The sequence below is a fragment of the Cheilinus undulatus genome, linkage group 17 (genome assembly GCF_018320785.1).
Source record: "Cheilinus undulatus linkage group 17, ASM1832078v1, whole genome shotgun sequence".
Classification (NCBI taxonomy): Eukaryota; Metazoa; Chordata; class Actinopteri; order Labriformes; family Labridae; genus Cheilinus; species Cheilinus undulatus.
Genome location: NC_054881.1, coordinates 41,208,792 through 41,229,915, shown reverse-complemented (window position 1 = coordinate 41,229,915; position 21,124 = coordinate 41,208,792). Strand labels below are relative to the sequence as shown.

The 21,124-nt window shown below is 39.2% G+C and overlaps 1 protein-coding gene across 1 annotated transcript in view; it reads right to left on the bottom strand.

The window, feature by feature from the left end:
- Positions 1 to 21,124, bottom strand: part of LOC121525056 (formin-binding protein 1) — a 124,839-nt gene extending 103,715 nt beyond the window's left edge. The window contains exon 1 of the mRNA XM_041810794.1: positions 20,692 to 21,124. Within this exon, the coding sequence (XP_041666728.1) occupies positions 20,692 to 20,715 (24 nt within the window). The 5' untranslated portion in view covers positions 20,716 to 21,124. The remainder of the gene's footprint in view (positions 1 to 20,691) is intronic.

Genomic DNA, 21,124 nt, shown 5'->3' with positions numbered 1-21,124 from the left:
GACGAAAAACTCGCTTCTTCTGCGCATCATGGTCACGGTTTTCATGTGACGATAAAGTATGAAAAATAAGTACCAAACCAAGTTAATCCACCTCAGGGGAGTGAGAAGTCCCGACCAAACAGAGGAGTGTGAACAGATTCAAACACAGCATATACCCACTTTGATGCCTTATTCAGGAATATGGTCACCAAATAAAGCCAAACTCAGAGAACTCAGAGAAAGAACAGGAGTGTTGTAACCAGGGGAGCACTTGAATAAATGGCGTTTTTAATCTGATTACAACACCCCCTTCTAACTACTCTGGCAGGCCAATAGGGCGTCATGCTATATGGATTAATCCTCCTAACTAGAAAACACACATTAGCCATTGTTCTCACTGAGACGTTTTGGTCTTTTTCTGAGTAAAAAGCTCTTTAACTCTTACGTAACACACTCTGGTTTAAGGAAAACTTTGAACACAATGTGTGTTAAATGCAGGGGCACTTTATATTACAGTTTACAATCACAGAGCGAGCTAATGGCTTTAATCAAATTTATCCCTTCTGTTAAATTAACAAATTAAAGACAATCCAGATTTGCCTGAGCCAGGCCATCTGTTGTAAATGTGAAACATTATGTGGATAAGAAAGGGTGATAAATCAGAGGTGTGACTGCAGCTTCTTTCTACTGAATGCACTCTATAAATGTGACTGTTAGACTGGAGCTGTCTGTAACTATGTGCCAATTAGGAGAATGCAATGTTTAAATTAAGAAACATGCAGGAGTGCATGTACAAAGTGGCTTAGTCAAATGGTCCCAGGTAAAAAAAATTATGGTAGCTAATGATACTGGCTTAACTGCAGAAAAAATAACTTGTTATGGATAGAAAGGTGAATTTCAATGGCTAAAGGGAGCAGTAAAAATAAAGTATTTGATACCATGAGGTACAGATGACCTTTGACTTGTCCACTGAGCAGTCTATGAGTTTCTTGAAGTGAAACGAGACATTCAAAAGGCAGTGAAGTCCTCATAGTCCTTCACTGTGAAGGCAAGGAGTGCCTTGGGAAGTCCTATCTAGCTGCAGCCCTGCAACAGTACCAGTACCTGAACTCCAGAAGACTAAATAGCATGTGGAGATGTGTGTCGTTAGTCAAACAGTTAAATTCAGATCTGTACCAGAATTATGAGTCAATTAAATTATTTATTAGGGGTGTAACAATCCATCGATGTTTATCGATACACCCTTTGGTCGCTTAGTTATCCAATCAGATTGATAGAGAGTCAAAATATCAATTTACACCATCACATTTCATCTACGCTGTTATTTTGAAATTCCTTCTGCACACCTATTAACATTCTACCAGTAGCTGCAGTAGCCAACAGTTAGCAGCAGAGATCAAGAGGATATCAACTCCTCCCTCAGCTGTGTGGAGATATTTCAGACAGAGGCTACACCAAGGTAGGCCTCTCATCTTACTCTCTATATCTATAAACCACTGCCTTAAGCAATCATTCACGGATAAAAATCATTTCCACCTTGCAAGTGGTGTCTGATACAGGCTCTACAGATAAACAGAGAGGGATAATTCTGCTGTTTCATGCCTCCTTTGACACACTGAATGTAGTCCATCGTTTCATGTTAGACTGATAAAAAAAATATAAGCTATGGGTACATGCCATGGTTCTAGTTGGACAGCTGTTCTCTTTAAATCCCTTTTCCCTCTTTCTTTTTTATGAGGCCGCTCAAAACAGAGATCATTCATCAAACTCAAACTGTGTCCCCAGCCCTACATTTATAAAAATCAAGATTGCAATGAACCAAAAAAAAAAAATTGTCACTAGGGTGACGGCTTCCATTCGATTGGTCAAAAACAAATGTTTGGTCGAAAAGCTCTTGTCCGACAAAGATCACCCTGGTCACCCTGCTGGGCTATTAGGAATAAAATTCAATTTTCACAGTAGAATTTCACTGTCAACATTTAAAAAAGAGTCCAATTTCTTTTCTTTCTTCACCATATTGTATAATCATTGTCGGTTAACAAATCCACTTTTCAGACAGGCTCTATCTTCACGTTTCCAGAGAGCTGAACATTAACAGGAGGCATGAACACTGTTTGAATGGCAAAGTTATGAGCTAACACTGTCTCACTGTAAATGACACCCTGGGCTGTCCATTAATAGTACAGAAGCTCTGCATAGTTCAGGTGAACCTCAGGCCAAGGCTTTGCCATGAAATGCCTCACGTGAACCGTCCTGCGTGGAATCACCATGATTTTAACAAAATAACTGCACTTCTATGATTGCTGCACTTCCTTGCCAATAGGTGTCAGTCTTTAAATTTAGACTGTGTACTGATGAGCTGTGATGGGGCTCAACATGAGGGAAAGTCTCACAGGAACAAACAGAAGCGGAGTGTAATTAAGTCTGCTGGCAGACATGATGGCAGCAAATGAGAGACTAGATGAAACAGATTTGTGTTTTATGTGTTTTTACACTCACACAGACTTTTAGATTTGCTTACAGTTTGAGTTCATAAATAGATCTGTGTGCAACGCTCTGACCGTGTCATGTAAGGCTGCTCCGCTTTCCTTGGCTATTTACTCACTACAGCCGCAGGTTGATGAGATCAAATATATCCTCATTAAGAACAACTCCATCAGGATAGGTGCCATCACCCTCTCATCTCAAACCTTGATTTCCCCTTGTTTTTGCAGATGATACCTGCCAGTGAAAGCCAATTAGACAAGTATGGTTAATACAGCGGGGTTATTTTGAGCCAGATTTTTGTGATTCTTTAGTCTTGCCTGGTTTGACCTCTGACCAACATTAATACACATAGCCACTGTGGTTAATGGCATGGTTTCCTTCAGCTTAATGTCAAGATTTGACAACACTTCAGCCCCTTCCTCCCTTAAATTTGCTGAGGACCATCGAATCTAAAGATAAAAACTGTTCATGCCAGATTCCTGCAATCTAGTGATGGTATTTCTGGCTCTTTTTAGTGGCCTGGATCATTTGGCTCAGATCAGCATAAAAACAGCTCAGCTCCAAACTGGCTCTTCATCTTAGCTTTTATTAAATCAGCCAAATAAACCAACATTTCCACTAATAGTTGATAAATATGCATGCACTTTTAATCTATGGAATCCTCATTAGACACAAAAACATCCCAAAATGTCTTGCAGGCCTCATGAAATCTGCTTTTTGGACTGTTTGACATCCCTGGTAAAAAACAGTGAAGTTATACCAGTAAGTCCAGGGCTTGGTGCCTGTAATGGACTGGTTTTTCCAATCTACAAACTATTTCCTGGCTCTAATTTCCCTTCCAGAACATTTTAACCTCGGCACGGAGTGCTGTGTTTATTCAGAGCTTTGACAGTACAAATCCACATTACGAAATCCATGATATTATGACTATTTATTGTGTTAAAACTTAGCAGTGTTGCTATCAGCCCTCAATTTTGACACCAAAAGTAAAAGACAACTCCCTGTCTGCCTGGCAATCGCAATGCTACAGTTTCTCCTTCTATTGTCTTCTTGGCGACCAATCAGGGCCACTGAAAGATCAACAAGAGACAAGATTATAATCAAACAGATTGGAAAGGAAATTTAAAAAATCCTTTTATGGCCCAAATAATGAAAACAGGACGTCTGCCGTCCTGAAATGGGATTCGTGCACATTTTACTCACTGGAAAACAGCATGTGCACAAAATGTTCATTGGTTTTGTGAAGATAAACGAAAGTGAGCATTTCTAATCTGTGTTAGTTAGAAAGTTATTATTCTCCTGGAGGACAAGGTTTGTAGGAACTAAAGGCAGATGTGAAAAGGCTTGCTCTTTGTTGATCTGGGTGATTTGTATGACATTTTATGAGATTTAACCTCGGCTTTATTCTTTTACTTGTTTTTTCAAGTCACTTAATTTTTGATGCATTTGTCTGACATCTTTGCAGGTCAGTGTATTTTCTGGCAGATCCATTTCCTGGTTGAAACCAGACTCAAAAAATGGGAGAAACTCTTGTTATTCAGTTTTTCATTTTTGACCAAAAAAGAAAAAAACAGAAAAACGAGCGTTTTTCCATTTTTCAAAAACGGAAAAACGAATAACAACGAATAACAACATTTTAAAAACAGGGTCCAATTTTTGTTTGTTTCAATTCCATTATTTTGTTTTCTTCATTTAATGGAATTCTCGAGGAAAGGGAAGTCATGTCACCATGTCAAAACAAGAGCCATCTATTGTGTTTCCATCGTGTTTCAGGAAATGAATCTGCCAGAAAATACACTGACCTTTGCAGCACACAAATTTTGAAAGTCCAGGTTGTCATGAAAAGATAGATGTTTGCAATTTGATAGTGCTTAAAAAGGGTTCAGATTCTACGTGCATTTTTCCATAAAAATTACAGGCATTCCAAAAACAGCAAAAACTGACTTGAGGTTCCGAGGGTTAAAGACACCAAAGAGTCAATCAATTATCAGCCTGGTTGATTACCAGGGCCGATATCAGACCAATTATCTGTATTAGTATTTTATTTTACCCATCACTAGTAGATCCAGTCAATTAAAAAGTGTGCTACGTTGATTCCCCTGTGAGGTCTGTCTTCCTCTCTGGCTGTTTTCATGCTCCAAGATCTCCCCTAATATCCCGCCCACAACCCTAGATTATTAGTTAGGGGTCATATGAGACCCAGGAGAGTGTCATAGAAAAATTTTTCATTTTGCTTTTTTGATCATTTAATGTCAATTTAGTCACATTAAGTCAATTTTGTCATAATATATGTGTATTAGAGATGAGATTCCAGGGCTCATGATTTGATTCAGAACTGGTTTCAATAAAAATCTATTCCTAATTCATAGCACTGCCTCTATTTCTTATGGAGAGGTGATAATTTAGCATCTGCTCTAATTTGTTGTGCATTAAGGGGATGGAAATAAGGGATGCATGATAATTATCAGCACCAATAAATTATCGGCCGATAACACATATATTTTACATATTTTAATTTTGCCAATAATAAAATATAAACCAATAAAATCCATCGATAATAAAGGCGTTTGTTTTCTTTCTCACGAGACTACACATTCCGAAACAGTAGGTGGCGCCGCAGTACTCGGTGGACTTTACATTCTTAACCTATCTCTGATATGACTTATATCAGTGTATATTCTTAATCTTTATGTAAAACATCAGCTCTATTTCTAACTTATGCAGCAAAAACAAAAAAAGAGACACCCAAAAATCTCCATTTGTTAAGTTTGACAGCCTGTTATCATTTGTTTTTATGTCGGATTTGACATGAGTCAGCTGAATTCTTGTTTAGTTCATTGAAATGTCAGATTTGACCACTTGTCAAGAATTTATTCCAGGGAAAAGGGAATAATGTTGGTTAGAATTAGTTTTAAACATCTTTGCTCACTACATATTATCCCTTTCTTACCCACCCCCAGATGTGCATAAGTACATGGAATAAACTTACTTTTTAAAATCCCACAATTGAAAAAAGTTATCAGTTATTATCCGTTATCGGCCATCAGGAGTAGGAAACAATCAGCTGTCGGTATCGGTTCAAAAAAATACTTATCGTGCATCACTACTGGAAATGACTATGTGACATTAAATAGCTTGGTAAAATGGGGCCAAGATAGCGTTTTTTTATCCGGTGTTTACAACAACAAAAAAGAAAACAGTAATTTGTGCTTAAAATGCAAAATACTTTAACATGAATAAAATGTGTGGGCTTAAACAGGAAACGTGTTTTTCAGAAACTGAAACTCAGGTTGTCATAGTAACAACATTGTTTAAACAATGAACTTTTTCTGTTACGTCTAAGATATGCTAAGGAAATATGAATTTAATGGAAAACTCAACACAGGGTTTTTAAGTTTTCCATATCTATTATTTACCCACAGGCATTTGAAGTAAAGTCATCAATTAGCATGGTCACTATTTTAACCATAACACCTGTCTTTGACCTGAAACAGACAATATTTCATCGTCAGTGCCAATCAGCAGTTAGCTGATAGTCTACTTACTTTTTTAAATTAATATATGTGATTCTGACGTGAACTGTTATTTTCTGGCACCTCTAAAGCATATTGTTTAAGTTGGTTATCGGTCTCATGATTTACTAATAAGTCAGCCCTGGAAAAAGCAATACTGGACAATGCCTACCAAGGACAGTACATTTTTTAACCTGCTCAAAAACTAAGAATAAAGTGCAATACAGCACAATACCTGCAACTGAGATTTATAGTTTTGCTTCCTCTTGAGTAGGCTGGGACAAAATTTCAATACATGTAAATACTGACATCCTGACACGACTATTAGGGACTGGTGCAAAGCGTTGATATTCTAATTGAAAAAGCCGCTGTTATTGTATCCTAATTATGACTTCATCTAATTGTTATCATGTCGTTTTCTACTCTGCAGTTCCCTCCCCTACTCTTGGGACATATCATGTCTTCTGTTTATGAACCTGAGCTGTGGTTGTGGCCTGTTTTGTAAGTTATGTAACCACTGTTGCTATGGAGAAAAACTCACATGCACGAGTCAACAAAAACTGAATTGATAAGCAAATGTAAGAATGACTTCCTTCATCTTAGAAACATCCCAGAGCAGCTAGAAAGATCTGTCCTTGCAGTTTTCAATCTGGTATGATGGATGTGACTGTAAGTTGTAATTAGTGCAATATCTGGCAGTACAGGCTAACAAATATGGTTGGTTTTGATTTTTTTTTCATGGACTTGCTGCTGCTAAGCAAATAAAGCTGCTGAACACTGATTCTGACAATAAGCAAAGCATGTCATCAGTGTGTCGGTTAATTGTAGAAAAAATGTAACACCTACCTACTGTAATACTACATTTCCCTGTCTGACTGCACACGTAGTTTCAGATCCTCTGCTTTTTGCACTCGATTGGACCAAACAAACTGAACCTGCAAACCCTCAGAGACTTTCTGATTGTAGCTTTTGTAATGTACTACAAACATTTTAAGGTTTTACAGCAGTGTTACTCAACCAAAGAGCCAAACTGTTGAAAAATACCTTTGCAAGAGCCACAATCTAAGCAGTGACAGGTGGCAAAAGCAGCTTAAAGTTGCAATAACAATAAGTTAAAGGTGGCAAAAATGGTCAAAAAGCAACAAAAATGGGTGAAAATGGGGAGCAAATGGGTCAGAAAGCAGCAAAAACGGGTCAGTAGTGACAAAAAGTGAGTTACAGGTAGCAAAAAATGGTACAAAATGGGAAAAAAGTTGCAAAAAAATGAGTGAAAAGTGACTTAAACAGGCAAAAAGCAGTAAAGAGTGGCAAAAATGGGCAAAAAATAGGAAACAAGTATTATTTAATGGCAAAAGGCAGCTTAAATGGGTGAAAATGGGGAGGAAAAAGGGCAAAAAATGGGATTCATGTGGCAAAAAATGGGAAAAAAGTTGCGAAAAGAAGTGGCTAAAATGGGCAAAAAAGTAGGAAATGGTGTGGTACTTAATGGCAAAAGGTAGCATAAATGGGCAAAAATGGTGAAAAGTGGCAAAAATTGGATAAAAGTTGCAAAATGAAGTGGCTAAAATGGGCAACAACTAGGAAATAAGTGGTATTTAATGACAAAAGGTAAATGAAGTGGGTAAAATGGGGAGAAAAAACTGTGAAAAAGAGCATAAATGGGATGAAAGTGGTTAAAAAAAATGGGTAAAAAGTTGCAAAACACATGTCAGCTTACATGGTAGCTTACATGGGCAAAAACTGGAAAAAAAAAGTAGGGAAAAAAAAATTAATGTCAAAAGGTAAATGAAGTGGGTAAAAATGGGGAAAAAAAACTGTGAAAAGGGCAAAAATGGGATAAATGTGGTAAAAAGTGGGGAAAAAATCGGCAAAATGGGCAAAAAAGTAGGAAAAAGTGGTATTTAATGGCAAAACGTAGCTTAAATGGATCAAAAGTGGAAAAAATGGTTAAAAAGGGCAAAAAAGACTCCTTTCTTAAGGTTTTCTAGGGGAATAATGTTTCAAATTAAGACCAAAAAAAGGGCACAAATAGTCACAAAAGAGCCACATGTGGCTCCAGAGCCACAGGTTGAGTATCACTGTTTAACACTGATGACTTTATGGTTTCTCTTCAGGGGGGTTTAGAAGAACTTGAGTAAAAATATGAAGTGATTTTACGGTTAGGGTGGACCTGGGTGGTTCAATGAATCACTTGGCAGCATTTTCACTCCGCCCTTATTTCAGGATATGAGTAAAGAGTTCTCATCTTTAGAAACTTCCTGACATGATCAGCAGGTAGCTCTTTTTGGAAAGACTCAGATCTCTGAGTACGTTTGACACACTTGCATGCATGTCAGGTGCATCCAAGGTTTTCTATATAAATAAATCAAAATTGTAGGCTAGCAACTATTTTATAGACATGCAAACTTGTACAAACTAAGAGTAAGTGTTGGATAGAATTTCAAATGCCAGGACCACTCCATGGTATCATACACATTATAAATATGCTCACATCCCACATACTGACCTATAATAAGTAACTCCTAGATTAACTAATACATTCCAGCTACAGCAACAAGGATATTTGAGATTTAAAAGCTGTAGTAGACCACAGTGATGTATGATCTCATAGCAGGCCTCTTCAGGCCCACACAGCCTTTAAATAAAAGGAATATGTAAGGTTAATTCATCCTGTCTTTGATCTAAAATCTAAAACAATTAGATGGGATTTTTACAAACAAGCTTTCTTCTGAAGTTTCCATGAACATTGTTCAAACAAGGGCAATTACAGAGAAAGAAAAAGACGAGTCAGTGGGATAAAAGGAGAGAGAAGACGATAAAAAAAATCAGTAATGAAGAATCTAAAAAAAAACGGCAAAGAGTGGGCAGGAATAAAAAGCTGGACCTATCTTCAGTTAGATTATTTCCAAGCTGTGGGAGACAAATGTGTGGTAAGTGTGCAGCTGCACGAGCCAGTTTTCATTACCGCTTTGAATCACTTCACATTAAGCAGCCATAAAGTAACTGCTAAAAAACGGTTCACATGGTTCTGAACATGTGCGCTGGCCACATGTGGTATCCCTTTAATACGAGGAGATTTAAGGAAGCACAATAACAGACCACTACTGGAACAGAAGCAGCAAAACCCACGGCCTCACCAACTTCCTGCAAGGCAGATGGGGAGCTGAGAAACAAAGCTAATAAAATTTACACTAGCATCTTTAGAACATTATAAGAAACACTCGCATTGTGCAAGCTTTCTGAAGCAAATATTTGTTGTGACATCTATTTGCTTTTTTGATTTGCTTAACTTTCTTCCTCTAAGTTCTACTGTCCACACATGCATGCACACACATCTCCCATAATACACACGGCACTTCTCCTGCTTCTGTTTACCTGTATGACCGATCCTGTCTCATAATCTTTAGGTGCATGTCAACTTAGTAACACAACTCGCATTCTAAAAGGTGTCACTCAGTTATCACAACAGGTGACTCAATAATGGATGAGGATTGTTGTTGCTGTGCACCACAGCGATCCAAGAGAAGCTCTCTTTCTCTCACATCACCTCCAGATGCACCTTAACCTTTAGATGAGACGGGATTTATGAGAAAAGTGAAAACAGATGTCTAAAAATTGATGTCAATTAAACAAATACTAGTCAGTATTTAGCAGAGTCACCTTTAGCCCTTTTTAAGCCCAGCCACAAAATCTTGATTGAGGTCTGGGTTTGACTCCAGAACATTCCCCTTGTTGTCTTCAAACATTTCTGTGTAGCTTTTGCTGTATGCTTCAGGTCATTGTCTCGCCAGAAAGAAATCTCCCCAGCTGTCGTTATCTTTCAGACTGAATAAGATTTTCCTATTTTTTGCTATTGTCATTCTACCCTCTACCTTCACAAGCCCTCCAGGGCTGGCTGCTGAGAAGCATCCCCACAGCATGATGCTGCCACCACCGCGCTTTACAGTGGCGATGGTGCATTTGTGGTGATGTGCAGTGTTTGGTGTCCCCCAATCACAGCATCTTGTCTGATGCCTGCCTTTTGGTGAACTGAAGTCCAGATTTCCCTCCCATAAATCTTTGTCTGCAGAGTCTCTCCATCTCAGCTGCTGAAGCTTGGAACTCCTTCAGAGGAGTCATAGGGGTCTTGGTGTCCTCTCTCACTAGTCTCCTTCTTGCACGCTCACTCAGTTTGTGAGGACGGTCTGATCTGGGCAGATTTACACGTGACATATTCCTTCCATTTTTTGATGATGATTTAACCAAACTCTGAAGTGTTCTTTTGTCTCCATGGTGCAATGGTGGCCAGGATTATTGATTAACCAATGACTGGAGACACATTCACTGCACTCAGTTCCCCACTTTACTAATTGTGAGACTAGTAGCACCAACTGACCAGACCTCTGTGGAATTAGATCAGTCACTTTAAAGGGGTGGATATTTATGCAGTCACTTATTTTACCTAGAAATCTGTTCTTCACTTTGACATTAAAGACTTTTTTTGTAATTTTTTTTTGTCAAAAAAGTGTAATTATTTTGACCATTATAGATCTAGGGGGAATCTCTTATCGGTCATGCTCTACAGCTGTGATACTCAATGCGTGGCTCTTTTATGTCTAAATTTTAAATATTATTGCCCCAGAAAACCTTTTCACAATTTTTTGCCACTTTTCACCCATTTAAGCTACTTTTTTGCCATTGGATACTGCTTTTCTCTTACTTTTTTGCCCATTTTTGCCACTTTTATGCAACTTTTTACCCACTTTTTGCCACTTTTATTGCATTTTTTGCCCATTTAGCCTCTTTCACCATTTAATACCACTTTTTTTCCTTTTTTTTGCTCATTTTGATACTTTTTTGCAACTTTAAACCCATTTCTTTGCCACTTATATCCCATTTTCACCCATTTTAGCTACCTTTTGTCATTAAATACCACTTTTCCCAAGTTTTTGCCCATTTAAGCCACTTCTTTTTGCCACTCTTATCCCATTTTTGCCCTTTTTCACCATTTTTTTCCACTTTTCACCCTTTCCATCTACCTTATGCCACTAAATACCACTTCTTTCCTCTTTTTTCGCCCATTTTTGCCACTCTGGATTGCTTTTTGCCCATTTTAGTCACTTTTCACCCTTTCTTGCCATGGTTTTGCCACTTTCGGACCATTTTATGCCAACTGTAACTCATTTTTTGGCACTTCTCACCCATTTCTGCTACTTTCTGACCCCTTTTCCACTTTTCCTCCCCATTTTCACCACTTAACATCCATTTTTGTTGCTTTATGACCATTTTTACCACCTTTAACTCATTGTTATTGCTACTTTAAGCTGTTCTTGCCAATTTCACCACTTAGATTGTGGTTCTTGCGAAGGTATTTTTCAACAGTTTGGCTTTTTGGTTGAGCAGGGTTGAGTAACACCGCTCTACAGCATATAGCCTATATTTTGCTTTATAAAGAGACCCGTTTGTTTTTACCATATGCTTCACATTTCTTCGTCTACATTGACAGAACCCTGTAGCTATGTGTAGTTTTAAAGGAGACGTTGCAGAGAAAAGATTGCAGCCCTTTGTTCACCGTCCTTCACAGTCATAAAACAGCACGAGCAATCTCCCTGCTAGTGTTACTCCATTACTCTGTTAAAGAAAAATCAATGCTGTCACAGCCTCAGAACAAATGACACTTACAGTATGTAGTACAATATGGCCGTAATTAAGAGAGCATGGGAAGCAGTGAGGTTCAGGTGATAGTAAGTCAGAGCTCGTGTGACTGAGACCTGACGGCAGAATAATTCTTACTGTCGCAGCACTGATTAGAGGCTTTACAAGGACTTTACAAATAACAGAAGAGACATGACTAAAGATTAGAGGCTGCAACAGTCTGTGGTGGGAAGGATTGAGTCACCTTTACAGGGACAAGATGACAAAATAGCTCAGACCTGTGCTTCTCTTTGTTCTGGGGAAGAAGAGGGACGGCACATCGCCAGAGAATGCCCTTTGAGAACACTTCTGTCTCTCTATAAGAGTATGGAAAATGCTTCTTTAAAAGCATTTAAGTGTATATGATTAGAACTGAAGAATCTCTGAAACATTCCCTATTTTTCCAGGGAGTGATAACACCTTTTTCCTTTTTCCAGTCTGAAAGCAGAGGCAGTCTGTAGGATTGTCTTATTGTAATTCATCTTTGAACCTTCTTGGTTTGAAACCCCCCCTCACCCACCCCCCTCATCCTCCTCTCCTTTTGATACCCCTACACTCCCTGGGGTGCAGTCTGTGGCCTCAGATCAGATCCATTCATTACTATTTCACCATCACGGAGGTTCAAAGAAAGGGGTGAGGAGTAGATGTGCTCAGGGGGGTATCACTGAGTCAGCAGGTGGGTGGCGATGAGTGTGAGATTTAATAATGGGGGGGGGCTGCAGGAGTGTCAGTCTGGCCAAGGTTTCAGTCTCTGACCCCCCATGAGTCCAGCCAACACACTGACAGAAGGAAACAAGCTGGCTCGGGTTTCAAACCTGGAGCCTTGAATGTCAAGTGAGCAGCAGGAGGGGAAGAGAGAGGACCCTGAGGGAGTCTGAGCCAAGAGAGTGAGGAAATCTCAGTGTAACAGCGGACTGTTTGGAACTCAAAACAACACTTCTAGGAGATCACAGCTGCTACTGAAAGCCACAGAACAACTGGCTTTGATTGAATTGATCTGTCTGTACCCTTCTGGAAAACTCCAGGACACTTTATAATGTGAAAGACAACAAGTCAGTGAAGCCACAGCAACGGAACTTCCTATTCACAACGCTGCTTCAGTGACCATCAGTAGGGAAGTACCATATTAGTAGTAGAAAACTCCCCAGGATAAAGCGCTCGTTGCTCCAGCTGTCCCTAAAGGCACGACAGTGAAACATATTCACACCTAACACCAAATAAACAAAGTGTGGGTCCATTAGGGACCACACATGAGCAAATCTGCTCTGTATCTAAGACCCAGTGCTGGTGACCCCCCTGCAGTTAGACTCACCTTGAGCTGCTGCTCTTTGAAGAGAGTTTCAGCCTTGTCCATAACGCCTCTTTAGTGAGTGATGTGACAGAGAAAGACACTTTTCCATAGACTGCCAGGGTTTAGTGAAGTCCTGCATGCAGCCCTCAGTCAAGTAGCCTACATCCAGTTTCCAAATGAACCACTCACAAGAAGTGAAACATTATTTCAGTGGGAAAGTTGTCTTCACTTCGGTGTTTGTACAGCCAGGGGATAAAGCTAAACTTTTTTAAAGATTTAAAGACCATACTGATGTTTCTAATGCATGCATGTAAACCAGTGATACTCAACGTGTGGCTCTGGAGCCACGTGTGATGATTTCTGGTTTGTAGCTCTTTCATGTCTTCATTTAAAATATCATAACCCAGAAAACCTTAAAAAAGGGAACTTGGACCTCAGAATTAACCACATTAATCAGTTTGTTTCCCCAGACTTATACAGGAAAGCTTTAACTGTCAAACATAATTGTCCTGTTTATCCCATTTTTGCCACAATTATCCTATTTTTGCCCTTTTTCACACCATTAAGCTACCTTTGCCATTAAATACCACCTTTTTCCTACTTTTATGTCCATTTTTGCCACTTCTTTTTGCCACTTTTCCCCCATTCTTGCCCTTTTCTGCCATTTTTTGCCACTTTCACCCATTTACACTACCTTTTGCCATTAAAAACCACTTGTGTCCTGTTTTTATTTGCCCTGTTTTGCCACTTTTGACTGCTTTTGCCCATTTTAGTCACTTTTCTCTCATTTTATGCCACGCTTTGCCACTTTTGGACCATTTTGCCACCTGTAACTTATTTTTATTGCTACTTCAAGCCGTTTTTGCCACCTTTCCCCACTAGATTGTGGCTCTTAGAAAGGTATTTTTCAACAATTTGGCTCTTTTGCTGAGCAGGGTTGAGTAACACTGATCTAAACTTTTGAAGAGTCAACTCTAGCCTGCTCGTTGTCACACCTGTTGTAGGAGCACACATCCACGTTGCAACACCAGAACCCTAAAAGGAAATCCTTGTGAGAAGTTGTGGTCTATAACTCTCTACTAACTTAACTCTAAACAGTTACAGAATCGTCTCTGCAGTCCATTACAGAATCATTTATAATTTCATTTTTTCTGGCGCTTGTTCCGCTGAAAAACAGTCACATGTTTCACCACACTTGACTTCCTTCTTCCTTGGTTGCGTTTGTACATAATGAGTCTTTTGGAGAGGCTTCTGTGTTCTTCTGCAGTGTGCATGCATGTGATGTTTGCACAGAAAGAAAGACATTTTCTGAGACTATGACCTCAACTTTCCAGCCTCCCAGTGTATCAGCAGGAGAGCGTAGTGCAGTTTAAAGCTCAGGAGATTTGCAGGTCAATGGAGACTGAATTTGATTTTGCTTGAGGCCGTTCTACTGCAGCAGAGCGTCCTTTAGCAAACTTCATATGACTTCTGGTACCTTGTTTGTTTTATTGCACATGTTTTGATGGCTTTCAAGGCAGCAAACATTCCCAGAGTCTTCAAGTGCACAGTGAAGACTATAATCAGTGCTATGATGCTGCACCAAAGGCATTCAGCATTTTGGAGACCCATGCCAGCCAGCCTGCTCAACATTTACAGTTTCATATCAAGTAAACTACTAGTTTGACAAAGCACAGCCCAGGCCCTCTTATGCATCCAGAGGAGTCTAAAGTCTTAAACCAGGGGGGAAATATCAGAGCAGGATCTGTTCGCAATATCTCACCAGAGTGCTGAGGTTGAGAAATCTTGCTTGACTGTGACTTCACTTCCTGAAATATCGTTTACTTTTCTGTTTGCAGCAAGGCAACAGGATGGTAAAATGTGCCGTGCATGTGGTGCATCATCCCTCATCCGTCATGTTGCACCATCTCATTTGTTTCAGTCAAGGATCTCTGATTAAAATGGCAGAACTCTAGGCTCCTAAAACACCAAATCAATTTAAGTTGATTATATTAAGGTGTTGGATGTTAGAAGAACATTTCAAGGACATCACCATGGACTGTATATATACTAATGAGCATTAATGTCTCAATCAGTGAAAAAAACCCTGAACTGCAGTCCTCCTAGTAAGTAAAAGGCACTTGTAGTCTAACCCACAGCATCCTGCCCTTGCTCTACATACAGTGTTGCTGCTGCCAGAGCAACAGCTCTTGCGTTATCGTATGTTTTCACTGATTGATCAGGTTCAAGGCAAAAACATAACAGGCTGTGTTCAGTCTCCAGGGGCAACAGCCACCTGTAAAGTATCGCTCTACTTTGGTTGCAGCCCTAAGATTAACGTAACAAGTGTCTGGATTCCATTCAACCCGCTTCGGTAAAAAAGAGCAGGCATCTGGTTGTGATACATAATTTTTTGCAAAAAAAAACCTTTCAAATGTTTTCCAGACTTATGAAAGACCCTCAGGCTACGCATGCTCTGCATGAGTACCTGGGCAGTCGTTTTCTCTCAGTCAAGCATTTCAGGAGGAGAGGAAAAACACTTACATCACCAGGAAAACCTAAAGAATGTAGGACACCAGAGGTTTGCTTGTGAACTTTGGACCAGGTAAATTAGCGAAGAATTCTAGGAAGCAACCCCCGTCTCCTCCTTTTTTCTTAGAAAGGAAAACAAATCCCCATCTCCAGACCCAAAACAAGAAAGGTTTGAACTCCTAAAACTGACTTCACACAGCAGTTTTATCAGAGAATAAATGCCTCACTTCACTGCAGCTGTTTGGGGTCAGGTGTTGTGCAGAGATGTGAGTCCATGCACTCAAACTGAAGAAGGGAAGATGTTTAAATTTAGAAAATTATGCAACCATACACTTGAAGAGTCCAAATCTAAGTTTGAGTAAATAAAGTGAGGGCTTCTGCAGGTGTGCCAGCTCAATGCAACGACTTACTGATGATTTTGCAGGTCACATGCTAAGAACATGCCATCTTTTAGACCAGGGGTGTCAAACTCAAGGCCTGGGGGCCAAATCCAGCCCGTGGTGCAGTTATACCCAGCCCACCAGATCATGTCATATTTTTATTAGAACTGGTCCACCAGTATGAGGTCTGCAGATTTCCCCCAGTATAAAAATGTAAACTTAGCCTGGATGATTCATAATGTCCTTGTTGAGTCTCAAAAATTAAAAAAGTAAACAGTAAAAATAATTTGATAAAAAGTCAGGAACGTAGGAGAAATTTGTGTTTTCTCAAGATTTTCAATTTTGCATCTCACACTAGTTATGGTTGTGACTATTTTTTTTATATTTTAACCTTTACATCTCATAACTTTGACTTTTTCCTCTCATATTTTTACCTTTAAGATTCATAATTTTACATTTTAAATCATATTTTGACCTTTTAAGGCCATGATTTTGACTTTTATCTCATGTTTCGACCTTTCTCAACTCCAAACTTTGACTTTTATCTCATTTATTACGTTTAAAACTCGTGCTTTTTAATGTGATTTCATATTTTTCCTTTTAAAACTCATGAATTTGAAATTTGATCTTATATTTTGACATATTAAACTCACGATTTTGATGTTTATCTCATATTATGATTGTTAAATATCATGATTTAGATTTTTTTCACAGTTTTGCTGATCAGTTAAACTACTAATTTTGACTTTTAGCTCATATTTTACCTTTTAAACCTGTGATTTTGACTTAAAGCTCATATTTTGACTATTAAAAATCATGATTTTGACTTTCAGCTCATATTTTGACTGTTAAAAGTCATGATTTTGACTTTCAGCTCATATTTTGACTGTTAAAAGTCATGATTTTGACTTTCAGCTCATATTTTGATTGTTAAAATCATGGTTTCAGTATTCTATCTCATATTTTGACTGTTAAAAACATTATTTCACTTAAAATGTCATGTTTTTTACCTTTAAAACTTATAACTTTGACTTTTTATCTCAAGATTTTTAGTTTTTAACTTATCGAGTTGACCTTTTAATCTCAAAATCATTTAGGTTGACACTCAATGGTTAAATATCAACCTTGTTGGGCCCTCAGGTTAGACCCAAATTCAGAATCAGGCCCTTGCTGGGATTGTGTGTTACACCCCTGATTTAGACTTAACATACACTGAACGCTGTCACAACAGGGCAGCGTCTTCCAGGCAGTTTGCCAGCACACACAGCAGAACGACAGCTCCCCCAATGCATCATTCCCACAACCAAACAACAACACGAGTCACTGAAACACAACCTTAGACAACAGGAATTCCTCTCGCCACAACTGCTCATTATCACGTCGTAAAAATAGCTCGGCACAGTCCTGTAATCTTGAATATTTAAGTGCTTTAGTCTACATCATACTGCCCTTAACACAAGGACTTGCATGTCTGACTATGGGGAAATACCAGCGATACGGCAGCTGGCTTGATAAGAGCTACTGCAGGGTTGTAAGAAGTTCAGCAATCCTCAGAATAAAAAGTGGCATCATCTCATAGGAATTTCTTAGTCAGGTCAGTGAGGTTCTACTTCTGTTCTGCTCACAATGAAAGAGATGTTGATGAACCAAATCAAAGATAAATCAGATACAAGGCCATCCCAGATTTGCTTTGTGCAGGTTAACTGTGGGGGTAGGCTTCTGGTTTCTGCTCTTTAGAGAAGGAAATGGTTAATAATCTATATTTAACAGGTTTTGAAGAAGTTAGAGCATTTTACAGGAATTTTACCTTAAAAGTATGTGTTCTTTTAGGGTTATCAAGCCTTTAATGTAATTATTTACTCATAATTTAAATATTACCTATGATGAGAAGCAGAATATAGCTTACATTAGATAATCTGACAGTGAATACTTCCATTCAAATGTGTCTATTTATTGATTGATTGATTATAGGAGACATTATTGAACATGCCATGCCAGATTGTAACCATAGTCTGACTCCATCCATAGTCCCCGGCAGGTTGAGGGTGTACATATATGAGGATACATCAAGCACAACACATAGAGACCAAAAATCACAGTACAATATCATGTAAAGATCAGAAGGTGCCTATATGACTATGCTGACTGACCAGGAATAAAGTGCTGAAGTGCTGTAGTGCCGTTGTATTGCACATGATTATAAGTGGAAATTGCACATTTGCCCTTGGCCTGTTTATTTAAAGTGCTGATATGATTGCACATAGCCCTGTTGCACAGAATTTGCATATACAGACATGCTTATGCATGATTATTTGCAAACGGATAGAATAAATAAGTGTATCTTTGGATGTAACGTTGCACGAGAGATGCATACATAGTTGTACACAAGAACGTATCATTCCAGGATGCTGGGATCCTTATTCAGCTTTTTGTTTCTTAGTGATTAGACTGTTCTTTGCCAAAAAAGAGTCTTTGAGGTCTGTCTGATGGTACAGAACAGCAGTTCATGCTCTGGACAGATCGAGTAAATTTGAGCGAGATATTCTAGTGCTGGCCTCTCCGTTGGCTTCTTGTTCAGAGCCACCTTAAAGGTGCTGCTTCTGCCTTTTAAAATAGTGAATGGCATTGCACCGTCATACTTGTCTAATTTGGTGATTCTATATATACCTGCACATGCTTTGGGCTTTCATGCATCCCAAAGGTGTGTAAAAAGACGGCTGGTAGGCGGGTTTTTTCTTCCCCTTCACATCATTGTGGAACAGTCCACCTGCAGACATCAGGCAGGCATCGTCCACTGATGTACTTACAGCAAAGCTGAAACACTTGTTTACTGTTTACTGAGTCTCAAACCGTTCATCTATAGTTTTAGTATGTTTGCAGAGTTTTAAATGTTCTTATTATCAGGAGTTTTTATTTTTATTCTTCTAATTCTATGTATAGCACTTTGATCAAAAGTGCTTTATAAATAAAATGTATTACTATAATTATCATCATTATTACAAGATATTTGAGTATTTCCATGTTCTGCTTCCACTTCCATACATGTCAAAGGGAAATACTGTGAATTCTTCAAACCAGCCTACATGTATTTGTTGTTTTGCAGCTCTTTTGGGGATATTAACACAATATCTGTGCAAACACCTGGCTTATTATGACAGAGCAGCCAAATAACAACTAAGTAGTCAGCTGATAGCTGTGCCACCTTCACCAGCTGCAACATAGTGATGCTAACATTAGCGACAACGCTGCCCTGTAAAGCAGGGGTTCTCAACCTTTTCAGCCCACGACCCCCAAAATAAAGGCGCTAGAGACCAGGACCCCCACTGGACCTGAAGGTGGTTAAATAGCCAGGAACCTCCAAGAACAGTCATGTGCAGAAAAGGCTGCCCAAAAGGAGTTATAAAGGGGGAGGTTTCTGGGACCCTGCTAAACCATGGTCTACTGTAAAGTTAACCTGTGAAAACCATATCTTATTTTTGACCTGAATAATAACCACTCTCATCAACAAATATCTTTTTATTCATTTAGCCTTCTTTAGATGAAAAAACTTTTGTTAAAAACATAATTGAAATGGGTTAAAATAGCTAAAATTGGTTCATAATGGCAAAAATGGTAAAAAGGTGGTGAAATTGGATTTTTAACGAATATAACTGAGTTTAAAAGTGGCCAAAATTGGATGAAAGTGGAAAAAATTATCAAAAAATGGGTTAGGGTGGCAAAGACGGGCACGAAAAGTGTTAGAGGCTATTAAAAAGTGGCTGAAATGGCTATAAAGTGCAGAAAAATTGTGTAAATTAGGTGGAATGAGAAGAAAAATTGATATAAATGGGCAAAAATGGGTTAACTGTGGTTAAAATGGGCAGAGGGATTGAAAAAAACAGTTGATAGATGCAATTATGGGTCAACGGAGGGTCAACAAGAAATGGTTTAGAAGTGACAAAAACAGTCAGAAAAAGTGATGGAAAGGGTTTCAAATTGACAAAAAATGGGTTATAAGTGGAAAAAAATGTGCTAAAACTGGCAAAATTGGTGTTACAAAGGGATGAAAAGGGTCAACATTTGGTAAAATTGGTGTAGTGGCAACAGCATTATTTAAAAAATATACTCTTAGTTCTTTTAAGGCATCTGGGGGTCCCGACCCCAAGGTTGAGAACCACTGCTGTAAAGGACCATTCCGCATGGTAATTAGCTACACTTGTGGTAGTGTTATTTCTCTCAGCTACTTCATTGTGCCTGCAGGACTCCTGGGTGTAACGGGGTATTAAATGGTATTGTTGAATTACTATTATATGGACACCTGAATGTTTTTAACCACTTCATATCTCCATATTTCGCAATTGTACAGAAGTATTAGTAACAAAACTACCCTTTCTTCTGTGGCCAAAAAAAGAGAAGTTAACCCTGTCTACTTCCTCTAGGTAACCATACAGCCTGTAAAATACACAGATATGAAACTAAACACGAGTTAACTGCTACATGACTATACAGCTTCAACAACTTTGGCTGGAATAGCCGCTGTGTGTTGAGGGGGTGTGTGCAAGCGTGGTTAAAAACGCTGAAATACGGACTAAAATGGACGGTTAGCTGTAGCCAACTAGCTAAATGGTGTCATACGGATAATTAAGACGAAATGTAGCGCGAGTCACTGAAGCCAAAATCCATAAGCCCCGCTGATTAGCGCTACAAATTAGTTGGCTAACGTCACGGTGGCTGAGCACCCCGCAAAAGCTGCGCATATTAAACGTCGTTTTAGCGGCAAACACGGGTGCACACTGCGCCGTGTCACGCGCACGTTTACCTCAGAACCGTTAGCTCAGTGAAAGGAGAAAAGGCGATGTACAAGTGCAGCAGGACTCACCCATAGCTCTGACCCCCAGCTCATGGTTTCAGTGCGATGTCCTCGGAATAATCCACTACTCGTATGAGGTGCTTCCAGCACACACGGAGGCAGACGTGATTTTTTTGTTGCGCCTTGTTGCGGTATTCTCCTGTCAACCTGCCTCTCCGGAAGAAAAACAGAGGGAGGCCACCAACGCTCGTAGTTTGTTTTTCTTTCAAAGTCTCATCCTGTCTGGTACAAGATGGCTAGGAGCTGCTGCATAATCTTCAAACAAGATAGTCTCTCGCTATATGCAGCCAGCGCGCGCGGGCACCCGCTTCGACCCAATGACAGCTGCTCCTGCGCGCGCACAGGCACAGAGAGAAAAAAAAAAATGGCTGGTGGGGGGGGTGGATGTCTCTGCAGGGTAGTCCAATAAAGCCTTTACAAATATCGGAGTCCACTCACTCGG